The sequence below is a fragment of the Xiphophorus couchianus genome, chromosome 23 (genome assembly GCF_001444195.1).
Source record: "Xiphophorus couchianus chromosome 23, X_couchianus-1.0, whole genome shotgun sequence".
Taxonomy (NCBI): domain Eukaryota; kingdom Metazoa; phylum Chordata; class Actinopteri; order Cyprinodontiformes; family Poeciliidae; genus Xiphophorus; species Xiphophorus couchianus.
Window position 1 is genome coordinate 840,640 of NC_040250.1, and position 14,077 is coordinate 854,716.

Consider the following 14,077-nt stretch of genomic DNA (forward strand, 5'->3'; position numbering starts at 1 on the left):
TTTAGAGTGCGTTTGCTAGTTTTTGTTTTTTAAATATTGTTTGGTGTTAAATAAAGACAATAACAAAATGACATTAGACCTACTTAATTAATTTGGAATCTTTTGACAAACTAAAATTTAGTTAACCAGAAAAAATCATGTTGAATTAAGAAGCTTATCAGTTGAATTAAGGCAAATTTTAGCTGTTAAAGTAACAAAATTAGTTTATGTTGAGTAAAAAAAGCTAAATAAGTTCAGAGTTTGTCAGACTAACATGAACTAACTTTGCAATCTGGTTAATTTATTAATGTTATTTTAGATAAAAGTCTTAAATTCAGGTTAGTATTTCTTTTTTGCTTTCCATTAACAAAATAAAGTCATGTGGTAAGTTTTTGAGTGTAATTTCAGTTTAGTCTTTACGAGTTTGACTTTTTTCATAGTTTGGTTCATTTTAGATGCAGAATTGAAAAAGGTCAACGGATTGTGATCATGTTTAAACAGAAGATACTCATTTTGAAAAAATGTATTTAATATTTGTTGATCCACCAGCTGTTTCTGGTGTTTTATTCCGACTTTTACTGTTTTATCTTCAGCACATCAGTTCGAAAGGCTAACAAATAGATTCAGAAACGAAGGACGTCATCCATAAATTCAGTATGTTTGAGTTTCATAAACGTCCAGTTAGTTTGTTTCTTTCCTTCGGTTTAAACATTTTTCTCCGTTTGGTGAATTAGTTTTAGTTTGCTGTAACCTCTGGGCTCAGGTTGAGGCTTTGGAGCGTCATTCATCCTCCTGATGGATGATGCTGTAACTGAAGGTCCAACAGGAACAGAACCAGAGCCAACTTTCTCTCTGCAGCTACCCGGAGGAACCCAGGCTTACATAAGCTCTCAGCTCCTATTAACACAGCAATCACTACTAACAGGAGCACCGAGGTCCAGGTTCTGTTGGACTGGAGTCTGGATCTTTTCTGCTCTGCGCTCTTCCTGCAGCGCTGGGAATAACGTCACGGTTCCTTCCTGACTGAAACCCAAATTCTTTGCTTACTTCACCTTACCTTTAAATGCTAAATGAGACGAGAAAATGTAAATCTGTGAAACGATTAATCGGATTAATAATGATTAATCAATTTTTAAAAAATATATTTAAAATATAGAAAAAAATAACTGCAGTAACAACTTTTGTATCCAATTATTTATCAGTTAATCAGCAAATGAATCCCCAAATCAGCCCAACACTGCATTCATGTAAAGTGCAGCAGCAGCATGTTACTATTTTTTAGCTGCAGATGCATTTTATGCTACAAACATTATGCATTCACTGAAGGAATCTCATTTTTTATTTAAAAAAATGAATGGAATAATTTATTTGCATCTTTTAATGTCTTTCTAACATTGTACAAAATAAGCTTAAGTTACATGAAAATCTGCAGAAAGTGGCATTTTATATTATCTATTCTTTTGACGATTAATCATCAGAATAATCGATTAATCGTCAGGAAAAATCAGCTGAATATTTGATTACTGATAAATTCTAACAGAAGCATCTCCACCAGCACCTCTGTGATATCATTTAATTGCTTCATTCTGCAGAGTTTGAGGATTATTTGTGGGTTCTGCAGCAGAGATCGGACATCTTGCTGCGTCTCGGACCTCTTCTCCATCACAGCATGTTCTCGTCCATCAGTGGGCGCTGCAGGCAGTAATGTGCTCCAGCCTGGCCTTTCCCCTGGAGACGCTCTGAATAGTTTCTGTCCTCCTGGGTTTTTTCCTCTGAACTTTGGTCCGTCTGAAATGAGCTCACATCCAGGAAACCCAGCAGTCTTTCTGCACTGACTTGCTTTATAGCTTCCTGCTTTTCTAAAACAGCTTCAGGTTTCGTTCCTCCATGTTTCGTGGCTGACAGCGGCTCTCTAAGGAACCGTCAAACCGTCCGCCTGGGCCGTTCGGACCGCGGTGCAGCCTGAGGTCATCCGCGTCCAGCAGGAAGACTCAGAGCGGCGTGGATGTTTCAACAAACCGAAAAATAAAATCGAGAGCCTCAAACAGTTCACTCTGGATAAAACTGAACCTTTGGCTGTTCCCAGTCTGGACTTTGACTAGACACACCTCCAACAGGTTTAGAGTTTTCTTTGCACAACATTTCAGACTCAGGTTGGATGGAGAACATGTGAGATTCTCACTTGGACTTTGACTAGACCATGGGTCTTGAGGGTTATAAGTAGCAGGAGTTTGAAACAATCGTGCAAACAATTTTCATTTCAAAGACGGAGCTGCTCACGTCAACTCAAAGCTTTTTTCTCATTAAAACAACTTTTCTCTTCTACTTTTAGGATGTTATTTTGGTTAAAACGTGTCTTTATTCTGATCATTTTATGACTATTTTCTCAGAATTAAACAAGATTCTCGTAGCCTGACCGTGAAGGAGATCCTTCCTGAAATAAGACGTTTTGAAAATATTTAATTTACAATTTATTTAAGAAAAACAATCAATTATAATCAGAAATTGGATCTGGTATGAAAAAAATCTGAAATTTTGTTGTAGGCCAAATAGCCGAGCCGCTTTAACCCGACTCCAGTCCGCTTTTACTGGACTCCAGTCCCCTTTAACCCGACTCCAGTCCGCTTTTACTGGACTCCAGTCCGCTTTAACCCGACTCCAGTCCGCTTTAACCTGACTCCAGTCCGCTTTAGCCCGACTCCAGTCCGCTTTTACTGGACTCCAGTCCGCTTTAACCTGACTCCAGTCCGCTTTAGCCCGACTCCAGTCCGCTTTTACTGGACTCCAGTCCGCTTTAACCCGACTCCAGTCCGTTTTAACCCGACTCCAGTCCGTTTTAACCCAACTCCAGTCCGCTTCAACCCGACTCCAGTCCGTTTCAACCCGACTCCAGTCCGCTTCAAACCGACTCCAGTCCGCTTCAACCCGACTCCAGTCCGTTTTAACCCGACTCCAGTCCGCTTTAACCCGACTCCAATCCGCTTTAACCCGACTCCAGTCCGTTTCAACTCGACTCCAATCCGCTTTAGCCCGACTCCAATCCGCTTTAACCCGACTCCAGTCCGTTTCAACTCGACTCCAGTCCGCTTCAACCCGACTCCAGTCCGTTTCAACCCGACTCCAGTCCCTTTACCCCGACTCCAGTCTGTTTCAACCCGACTCCAGTCCGCTTTAACCCAACTCCAGTCCGTTTTAACCCAAACTCCAGTCCGCTTCAACCCGACTCCAGTCCGTTTTAACCCGACTCCAGTCCGCTTTAACCCGACTCCAGTCCGCTTCAACCCGACTCCAGTCCGCTTTAACCCGACTCCAGTCCGTTTCAACCCGACTCCAGTCCGTTTCAACCCGACTCCAGTCCGTTTCAACCCGACTCCAGTCCGCTTCAACCCGACTCCAGTCCGTTTTAACTACTGTGACCATATTTTACTTTGGGAAAACCAGGTCAACCTGCAGCGGGGGGGTGAGTTGTTGGGGAGTCTGTGAAAGCCTTTTTTAACAACACAGACGTGCAGTCCATTAATCGGTAGCTTTCGAAAGCACGGGAATCTTTTCTTTAATTCCTCCGTAAACGTACACTTTCGTTTAGGCATTTTTGCCGTAGAATCGGCGGACACACATGTGCTATCGCCTGTCACACTTAAGGTTTAACTAGTCTAGCGGCCGGTGTACAAGTCAACTCAGCTATCTTTACTTTTCCCACACACACTCGCACACATAATGCAACGTGATTGGATTTGGGGAGAAGGGCGTGACTAATTTGCCATACAAAGAAACCTGGAATGGAGGAGTGGAACGGAGTGGCAATGTAATCACAATGCAATGTAAGCTATGTAATGTGTTTTGAGGCAGTTGACCAAAATCCCGGACGATGTTTAAATTCCCCCCGGACATCTTTTTAGGTCTGAAAAGTAGGACATGTCCGGGAAAAAGAGGACGTCTGGTCACCCTAGTTTTAACCCGACTCCAGTCCGCTTGCATAGAAAATCCGGTTTGTTTAGGAGTTGTGAATCCATAATCAAACCAAAGAACTGAACTCGGTTTGAATGCATATGTGAATGCTGGAGAACGCTCCAGGAAATGGACTACAGAGCAGGGCATTCTGGGTAAAAACAACCAAGACAAATACTCTAGCCTAGCCCTAGTTGGAGAAATGACTTGATTAATCAATAACTAAACTAGTTTTTGATTATTTTGATAATTGATTAATCATGATTAACCACAATTAACAACAATTAATCTGATTAATCGTTTCAGCTCTAAGATAAATATGTTGTACAATTGATTAATTTCTTTTCTGAATATATTTTTGTATCTTTTTTGAGTCAGGTTACTGCAGTTAACAATTAATTACTAAATAACTTGACAATTACTTTAATAAGCGATTAATCTGATTAATCTTTCCAGCCCTAAAATGTGATTAATTGGTTTAAAATTTGTGTTGGTCGTGTTATTGTGTTGAGTGGAAGGTGAACTTCAGGAGTCTCTCTCTCTCTCTTTCTCTCTCTCTGTTTCTCTCTCTGTTTTTCTCTCTCTCTCTCCCCCCACCCCCGGTCAGTAGGGGGCAGCAGTATTTTATCCTGTGAAGTGTGGCCCCTGACGTGGCCCCTGACGCGGCCCCTGAGACCCAGGACAAGCTGCCCTTTGGCTCGCTCTTCCTCTCACCTCCCTCTCTCTGCTTCGCCCAGATCCTCTGTTTCTCATCTCCTTCAAATTTTAAATTTTTACTGTTTTGTTTCAGTTTTTCTCTTCTGTGTTGGATTTAATTGTGTTTTACCCTCAAAATGAACTTTATTCATGTTTTTCCTGAAGTAGTTTGTTTCCTTGGTTTATTATTTCTCCCTCTCTCTGCAGTAATTTCCAGTTTTCACCAGTTGGGAGTCTTGCATCTCTTCCTCCGGTTCTGCAGGATTTATTGACTCAGGCTGGTCACAGTTCAGTTCTGGTCCAGTAGCTTTTCCCAGACAAAGGCGAAACTTAAAAGTCCTCCCTGCATGTTTGCTTTGTCGTCCTGCCCGGCTCCGAGCCGCTCATCGGAGGCCGAACTCCGCTGAGTAATCTCCGTCACATAACTCTTGTCCGGGTTTGTTTACCTAGCGCTGCAGCAACAGCGGCGTCTGCAGAAAGAGACGCAGCAGTTTGGGCTGATTTATTCTCCCGGCTGATGGCTATCTGCTGCGGCTGGGACGTGAGGGCCATAAAATCAAGCGCTCCTGTGAGTGATTTCCTCTCCTCTCGGCCTACTGGATCGTTTTCCCGCTTTGATCTGGTTTTACTGATGGCTTTTCACTGAGGACGGTTTGTGTTCAACAGATCCTGGGGTTCAGATACAACCAGGTCGCAGTTCAACCGTTTCACGTTTTTATTTATGTACATAACAAACTTTGCTTGTCATTCTGTGCTTTAAAGGCATGAATTCATGTTTACTTCAAGCTAAATGATGCAAATTACAGTCAGTTAGATAAAGTGAGAAATGATTCTGTGACTTTGAATTCAAAATTTTCTGACCCAGAAATGTTTTTTTCAAACGTTGAACATTATTTTTGGCTCCTTTGAGGTTCCGTAGAGAACAACCAGCACCATGAACATTAACTCGGTTTGAAGTGAAAGTTGTTTCTGGAAACGCCTGAAGAGTCGCAGATTCATCCCACACTTTGTGTTTTTGTTTTGGAAAAGTTCTTCGCTCTGTTATGGACGACTTTATGTTTTGCAATGTGACAAAATGTGGGAAAGTTTAGAGTGTTACCATAAATATTCTTATTAATTCGCCCGACCGGCTGTGATCGACAGTGATCTCCTCTACTTTTGCTTTTTTATTCATTTCCTTTTTTGTCTTCACATTTTGTTGCTATTACTTTTATTTTTCAAATAATGTCCTTTGTACTCCTTTTTTGATGTTTTAATTTTCTTTTTAATCTCTTTTTTCCTTTATATTTTATTTTTTTCCACTTTTCTTCTAATTTCTTTTTTCGTTTTGCTTTGTTTTCTTCATTTTTATTTTATTTATTTAGTTTATTCCTTTACTTTCTTCATTAAATTATGTTTTTTTATTATTTTTTCCCATTTTTTATTGAAATAAGAAAAATGTAATAAAAGAATACATTTCTTTTTAAATTTTACTTTTTATATTTATTTTTCTCCATTTTCCTTTTTATTTCTCTTTCAGTTTTTTTCCTTCTTTCTAAATCTTCCTTTTTCTTTATTTATTAATTTTTCTTTTTATTCCTCTTTCCATTTGTCATGTTTTTTATTATTTTATTCCTTTTCCTTCCTCTGTCTCTTCGTTCATGTCGGTGGTGTGTTTGTCGGAGGAAGCCTCGTCGGTCCCTCGTCCTTCGCTGCATCATTTCCCTCCAGCGTCTCGGCTGGTTTGACGCCGTCAGTAATTCATTCGTCATGTTGTCATATTTTCGTGGAGTCACGTGTCAGGATGATGCAACCGAACCCTTTTTGACTCCAGCGATGTCTGCTGATGTTTTTGGACTCGGATCAAAATTAACTTCAAACCAGCGGATTTCACGCCGCACAAAGACGAGCTCACGAAAACAGCAGCGACTCTTCCAGAGCGGAAAATGAGTTTCTGATTGCAGCTGCTGCAGAAACAAAAGCTCCAAAGAAAACAAGATGACGATTCACGAAGCAGAAAATCTGATTGACGGACGTTTTTCCTCCCAGTTGCAGCAGCTTCTGCAGCTGGAAACAAACCAGTAGCTTCTTCCATGTCTCTGTTTGCTGACAGAGTTATTAGTTTGATGAAATCTGCAATGTAGTGACGTTCCACCGACTTCCTTTCCGATCCAATACGGAGTAAAATTCAAACGATATCGATCCGATGTTTTGTACAAAAATACCAAATGTGCTTTTAAAATAGTGAAAAAATATTGTAATTCAAAATATGGCTTTATAAAGAACAGATCACTGTATTGTTTTCATTTTACTACTGCCAGGGTAGTAAAAAAACGCAGCAGCAACATGAGCGCCATTACTCACTTTACCAGGCGGAAGAGAAAGTAGTTCCCTTCAGCCTGTCTTGTTTTGGAAAAATCTCAATAATTTGACATTGTTTTGCTTAGATACATCATCTCAAATGGCTGAAGTGTTGAAAGTATTGATATTGATTTGTGAATTGATTTTAAGCGTATCAGAGGTATTGATTAAGCCGCTCTTCCCTGCCGTGAAGTTAAAATTTGTCCTCTTGTCCCGTTGTGTCTGCAGTTCGTCCTCGTTTCACCGAGCCGGCGAAGATGAGGCGGCGCGTCATCGAGCGGCCGGTGGGCAGCTCGGTGCGGCTGAAGTGCACGGCGAGCGGGAACCCGCACCCGGACATCGTGTGGCTGAAGGACAGCAAGCTGCTGGCGGAGGAGGACGGCGGCGCCGGCGGAGAGAAGAAGAAGAAGAGATGGACACTGAGCCTGAAGAACCTGGCGCCGGAGCACAGCGGGAAGTACACCTGCCAAGTCTCCAACCGCGCCGGACAGATCAACGCCACCTACAAGGTGGAGGTCATACGTAAGTCCGGACGCTCACAGTTAAAAGGGGCGGGCCAGAGTCATTAAAGGTCATGCTAACGCTAACATTTGTCATTTTAACGGGGTTTGCGTCTCATTGCAACATTTTCATGTTTTAAAAAGAAACTTTCTTGCTCTAAGGAGACATAAAACTAGTCTCATTATAAGGAGAAATGTTTTGCATCATAATGAGATCCTGAATTTGTTTCCATCACTGACAGTTAAACGTCATTTGATTAAATTAGTCCTGCTGCAATAAGCAATAAATCAATTAATGATGAATTAAAACCAGCCCAATAATTTATATTTGCATGATTTATTGTTTTTCTCTTTCTTCTACAAACTGGATGATAAAAATTCTCAGTCTGGTGTTTTGGTCTCAACTAAACATTTTTTAAAGGATAATTTTGTTTACAGAAATTTCATAATTCATTTTATTTGTTGTTTCAGTTATTTTGTTTATTTGTTTTGGGTATTTAAAAGGTCTTCTAGCTCCAGTTTTAAATATTCATTCGAATTGAAAGTTTTTTGATCTTCTTGCATTATTATGCCATTTCCATTATGTGACTGCAAAATGGTCTCAAAACAACAATATCATCATTTATCGGAATAACGTCTGGGACAATTAATTGTCCAGAAACATCTTTTACCCTGACAGGTCCAGTCATGTTTCCTTCAGTTGTTGCTTTTTATATCAATATGACTTGAATCCACCTTTAAATTGGGCCTCTGTCTCTTTAAAAACTCCTGCTCTTCCTTTATTCTCGTGAAAAATCTAAAAATTGTAGCTTGTTGTCAATATTCCATCATACAGCTGACCTGAGTTCAAAGTCCAAATAGTAGTTACATAAAGTTTAATGGGTTTTTAAGTCAGAAAAGATCAACAGGCGTGCATACTTTCCCATGATACTGAATATTTCTGAGCCGTTTTTCTTAAATGGAAATTTAACAAATGGTTTTTGTTAAGCAGAGGATAGGAGGTTTTAAATGTGTTTTTCTTCCAGTGTTGGTAGGAATGCTCTGCGGCGTTTCTCCAGCCAGAGGTTTTGTCTAAAGAAGGTTGTGTTGTAATGTTCTCAGTGAAGGCGAAGAGTCGAGCTCGTTGATGCATTAGCTTTTGTTGGACGGCTGCAGGAGCCGCCGATGATTTACCGTCGCTCAGTTCGCTCAACGTGTGTCTGTGTCAAACCAGAGGTTACAGCTCTGTTGAGGCTTTCGCTTCACTTCAAGCATCTGCTCTGCATTACACCACAGCTGTAGGCCTCCTCACACACACACACCCCACACACACACACACAGATTAGAGAGGACATTAATCAATCGGCTGCTTGCTGATGTCAGATGAGACATTTTGTCCTTCAGACGGCCGTAAGTCATGAACCAGCGCTTCCAACCGATCGAGAAAAAGAAAGAAGAGAAACTTTCTGCAAGTGGAGTCGTTTTAGCCCGACTCCAGTCCACTTTAACCCGACTCCAGTCCGCTTTAGCCCGACTCCAGTCCGCTTTAACCCGACTCCAGTCCGCTTTAACCCGACTCCAGTCCGCTTTAACCCGACTCCAGTCCGCTTTAACCCGACTCCAGTCCGCTTTAACCCGACTCCAGTCCGCTTTAACCCGACTCCAGTCCGCTTTAACCCGACTCCAGTCCGCTTTAACCCGACTCCAGTCCGCTTTAGCCCGACTCCAGTCCGCTTTAACCCGACTCCAGTCCGCTTTAGCCCGACTCCAGTCCGCTTTAACCCGACTCCAGTCCGCTTTAACCCGACTCCAGTCCGCTTTAGCCCGACTCCAGTCCGCTTTAGCCCGACTCCAGTCCGCTTTAGCCCGACTCCAGTCCGCTTTAGCCCGACTCCAGTCCGCTTTAACCCGACTCCAGTCCGCTTTAACCCGACTCCAGTCCGCTTTAGCCCGACTCCAGTCCGCTTTAACCCGACTCCAGTCCGCTTTAGCCCGACTCCAGTCCGCTTTAACCCGACTCCAGTCCGCTTTAACCCGACTCCAGTCCGCTTTAGCCTGACTCCAGTCCGCTTTAACCCGACTCCAGTCCGCTTTAGCCCGACTCCAGTCCGCTTTAACCCGACTCCAGTCCGCTTTAACCCGACTCCAGTCCGCTTTAGCCCGACTCCAGTCCGCTTTAACCCGACTCCAGTCCGCTTTAACCCGACTCCAGTCCGCTTTAACCCGACTCCAGTCCGCTTTAGCCCGACTCCAGTCCGCTTTAACCCGACTCCAGTTCGCTTTAACCCGACTCCAGTTCGCTTTAGCCCGACTCCAGTCCGCTTTAGCCCGACTCCAGTCCGCTTTAACCCGACTCCAGTCCGCTTTAGCCCGACTCCAGTCCGCTTTAGCCCGACTCCAGTCCGCTTTAGCCCGACTCCAGTCCGCTTTAACCCGTCAATGTGAGCTAAGCTAGCTGCTAGCATCAACTAACTCACAGATTCTATGGTTGCCTAGCAACAACCTGCTGGGTAACAGGCAGTTTCGGCCCCCCACCCTCTCTTTGGTTACCTAGCAACAGCCTGTTGAGTAACTTGCGCAGCAGCAGTTTCAAGTTTCCAAAATTAAAACTGTTTAAAAATAAAAAACGGTGTAAAGATTTTCTACCAAAAACTGATGTTTTGGTCTCAACTAAACGTTTTGATGAAAGAGACTAAATAATTCATTTTATTGGTTGTTTCTGTTTTTTTGTTTATTTATTTTAGATATTTAAAATGTCTTCCAGTTCCAGTGTTAAATATTTATTAGAATTTAAAGTTTATTGAGAATATATTCTTACATTATGTCACAACTATTATATTACTGGAAAATAGTGGCAAAATATCAATATTATCATAATAATTAACAATAATTAATGACAATAGTGGATTTTAGTTATAGTGTACTTTATATATCTCGATCTCCAATGGAAAAACCAAAACAAAAGAACATGTTTATCTGAGAGCATGGCCTAGTCAAAGCCCGGTGGTGTTGCTGACGGTCTCGGTGTGTCTCCAGAGCGGACCATCTCCAAGCCGGTTCTGACCGGAACCCACCCGGTCAACACCACCGTGGATTACGGCGGAACCACGTCCTTCCAGTGTAAGGTCCGCAGCGACGTGAAGCCGGTCATCCAGTGGCTGAAACGGGTCGAACCCGGAGACGAGGCCCGCTTCAACTCCACCATAGAGGTCAGAGGTCACGCCGCGCACACACAGGGCTCCGGTTCTGGATCTGACCCCTCCTCCCCGCCTCCTGCAGGCCGGAGACCAGCGCTTCGTGGTCCTGCCCACCGGGGAGGTCTGGTCCCGACCCGACGGGTCGTACCTGAACAAGCTGCTGATCAGCCGGGCCCAGCAGGACGACGCCGGCATGTACATCTGCCTGGGAGCCAACAGCAAGGGCTACAGCTTCAGGAGCGCCTACCTCACCGTGCTGCCAGGTCAGAGGTCAGGGGTCAGAGAGGCGGGATGGACCAACTGTTAGCCCACTCATCCATCCCGCTGACCTCTGACCTCTGTAGAAATATTTTCATAGTTTCATACATTAATGGTTTCTTAGTTTTAAAGGGATTTTAATCTCTTTTTTTATGTAAAATCTGAATCATTTAAAGGAAAACCTGGAATTTTCTTAGTTTAAAACTTTTGGACGACCAATTTTCCGTTTACTAAAATAAATTTTCGTGTTTCTGTCCTGCAGACAGGAAGTCCCAGCCCAGCTCCGTTCCCATGGTAACGCCCCCCGGCCTGCCCTGGCCCGTCATCATCGGCATCCCGGCGGGCGTGGCCTTCATCCTGGGCACCGCCCTCCTCTGGTTCTACCAATCGAAACGCAGCTGCAGCGGCTCCGCCTCCTCCGCGCTGCCCGCCGCACCGCGCCGGGAACGGGCCGGCCCGCCGCCGCCGCCGCCCCCCGCGGCGCCACCCACGGGCTCGGACAAAGACTCGCTGACATACGAGGAATACACAGCGGCGCATCAGCAGCTGCTGCTGGCGCCGAAGCTCTACCCCAAGGTCTACACGGACATACACACACACACACACTCACACGTCAACGGCAAGGTGCACCAGCACATTCACTACCAGTGTTAGCAGACGCAGCTAACAGCACGCCATGAACTGCAGCAGGTAGAGACAGGAAGTCCTTCGCTTCAACCAAAGTCTGACCTGGTTCATACGAGCTTCCAGAACCGGGTCGCAGTGACTGCAGCAGCAGCTGCAGCAGCAGTGTTGGCGCTGCTTCGTCCTTCGCCAACATCAACCCGACTGCAGCGGCTCTGGAGTATCTGTTGATTTTTCTCATAAAATCTTAATAAAAAGAGTTTTTAACATTGCAAAGTGAAGGTTAAGTCCAAAAGGTGTGAAAGGTTTGACCAGATTGTTTATCTGATGAGTTTAAAGTTAACTTTAACTCCTTTAAAGGTTAAAGTTAACTGTAACCTTTATAGTAGTTGACTTTTACAACACAGATAAAAAAACTCCTTCAAGTTTTCACACGTTTGGATTTTTTCTGCATTTTTCAAAGTTACATATTTCTTATTAAGATTTGATGAGAGAATCAACATAAAATGGAAATAAATTGATATAAATTGAAGATTTCATCTTTTCACTTTTCAGATCCTGATGTGTGAAAAATGTTTCCTGGTTATTTTCCACTTCCTGTGGCTCTGGAGACGATTGGAGGAAAACTGTTTTTGTGATCATAATGGATTCATTTCTCAGGCGAAACGTAGCTGAGCCAAAACAAACCGATGAGTGATGTCACTTCCTGCTCCCGTTGAGCTGAGGTGATGATGTCATCAGTTACATTTAAACAGGGAAACGTTTTAGCATCGCTAGCTAACTTTGTTTAAAGTGAAATTAAATCTTGAAGTTCTGCTTCAGTGAAAACGAATAATTTAGATTATATTAAAAATAAAACAGTTTTAAACGTTTCGTTTAGGCGTCCATCTCACGTGGTGCCAAAATAATCATAATCCAATAAATAAACATTTGTTACATGGAAACATGCAATAGATAAAATTTTAAAAACAAATGAAAATATATGAACAAAAGATGTTACAATTTGTCAAAATATTCCTGCAAAACATCATGTAATAAGTTAAAGGTCCCATAGTTCGTTAAAAATATATAAATAATTTTTCAAATAATATTTATTTCATGTTTAATATTATTGTTTTAAACAAAATTCAAATAAATGCATAAAAAACTAATTTTATGATTCAATATTTTCCAGAATAATTAAAATTTATTAACTGAAATCATCAGTATTGTAAATTAATGTCAACAGTAAATGTTGCTCATATGATAAACCCTAAAGTTTGATTGGTTACCGCAGACAACGGCTGAACTGCCGACCAATCAGCTTCTCTAACGCAGCATTAGCCCCGCCCACTGAAACAAAATGCTGAGAACCTGAAACAATTCAATATTTTTAAAGTATATTTCAGTCACATATGTTTTTATTAAACCACTTAAATAAACATGTATTTATGTACAATATTTTGGTGTTTTTGGCTCTTAATAATAATAATAATAATAATAACGTTACATTTTAAACGATGCGACCGGCTTTGAGTCGGGGGAAATTTCTCCAGAAAAATCTGAAAAATGTTTTGCTGTGAACCTCAGAGGAAATCGTTCGGTACCTTCAGGTTTTTGCACTAATCTTCACAATAAAGAAGGATAATGTAAAAATATATATATTTTTATAAATAATGCATATAGTACTGTTTGTTTGTTATCTCTAATATGTTATCAGCATCTCTACAGTCGCTGTGAATTAATTTATCCGTCTCTGCTGCCATTTCAACCCATTTAGTGAATAATAATAAACGCTTTGACTGCATCTAAACGTTACATTTCTTCTCCTGTGGGACGTTTCTGTTTTTATTTAAAGTAAAATAGATTATCAGGATCGTTTTCATTGAAAATGTTTTTATTTTCTTTTAATGAATAGTTGTCCAAAAACAATAATTAGTTTTTCCATCATGTTGCAAACTGTGTTTATGTGAACCGACCACTAATGTACATGAAATATCATTAGTGTTATACATCTACTTTATATTTCTTTAAACAATTCAGAAGTTATAGCATCGGGATAAAAAATACTGAAAAAAGGAAAGTGTGTTTTTAATTTATTTCTTGTTATTTTCCATATAACTGGGCATTATTACTGCATGAATGGATTTCTGTTAGTCATAATGGAAGCTATGTAGCAAAAGCTACAATCATGATATTGTAAGATAATGTATATGTGCGGAGAAAATATACAAGTTTTATTGATTATCTTCATAATGACAATCCTGTACAGATGTTGGTAGTTTAGATTGAAAACTGTTTCCTGTATCGTTATAATCATGTTGTTGGTGCCATTAAAACATGAAATCATGTTCCACTTCTTTATTCAGATGATTTTTTTAAACTGCATGAATTACTTTTAGGATGTTTTTGTCTCAAATCTGATCAAACAAATACAGCTAAAAAACTCATAATATTCCAGCTTTATTTAAAATGTTCAACAAAATGAGCGACAGGCTGGAAAAACGGACCGGAAGGAAAAAAGACTTTCTCCAGATGTGAAACGTGGAATCGACACGGAGCAAGTTGATCTGGAAA

At 41.6% G+C, this 14,077-nt stretch overlaps 1 protein-coding gene across 2 annotated transcripts in view; it reads left to right on the forward strand.

The window, feature by feature from the left end:
* Window positions 1–14,077, forward strand: part of fgfrl1a (fibroblast growth factor receptor like 1a) — a 62,028-nt gene that overhangs the window by 46,069 nt on the left and 1,882 nt on the right. The window contains exons 5-9 of one of the 2 annotated variants that reach the window (XR_003594485.1): window positions 7,192–7,485; window positions 10,479–10,651; window positions 10,722–10,902; window positions 11,160–11,747; window positions 13,544–13,545. Coding sequence is in view for 1 of the 2 variants with exons in the window: in XM_028009744.1 (XP_027865545.1) it covers window positions 7,192–7,485; window positions 10,479–10,651; window positions 10,722–10,902; window positions 11,160–11,551 (1,040 nt within the window). In the remaining variant the exon portion in view is untranslated. Of the gene's footprint in view, window positions 1–7,191; window positions 7,486–10,478; window positions 10,652–10,721; window positions 10,903–11,159; window positions 13,857–14,077 lie in introns of those variants that run through there. The other variant, XM_028009744.1, reaches the window with a different exon arrangement.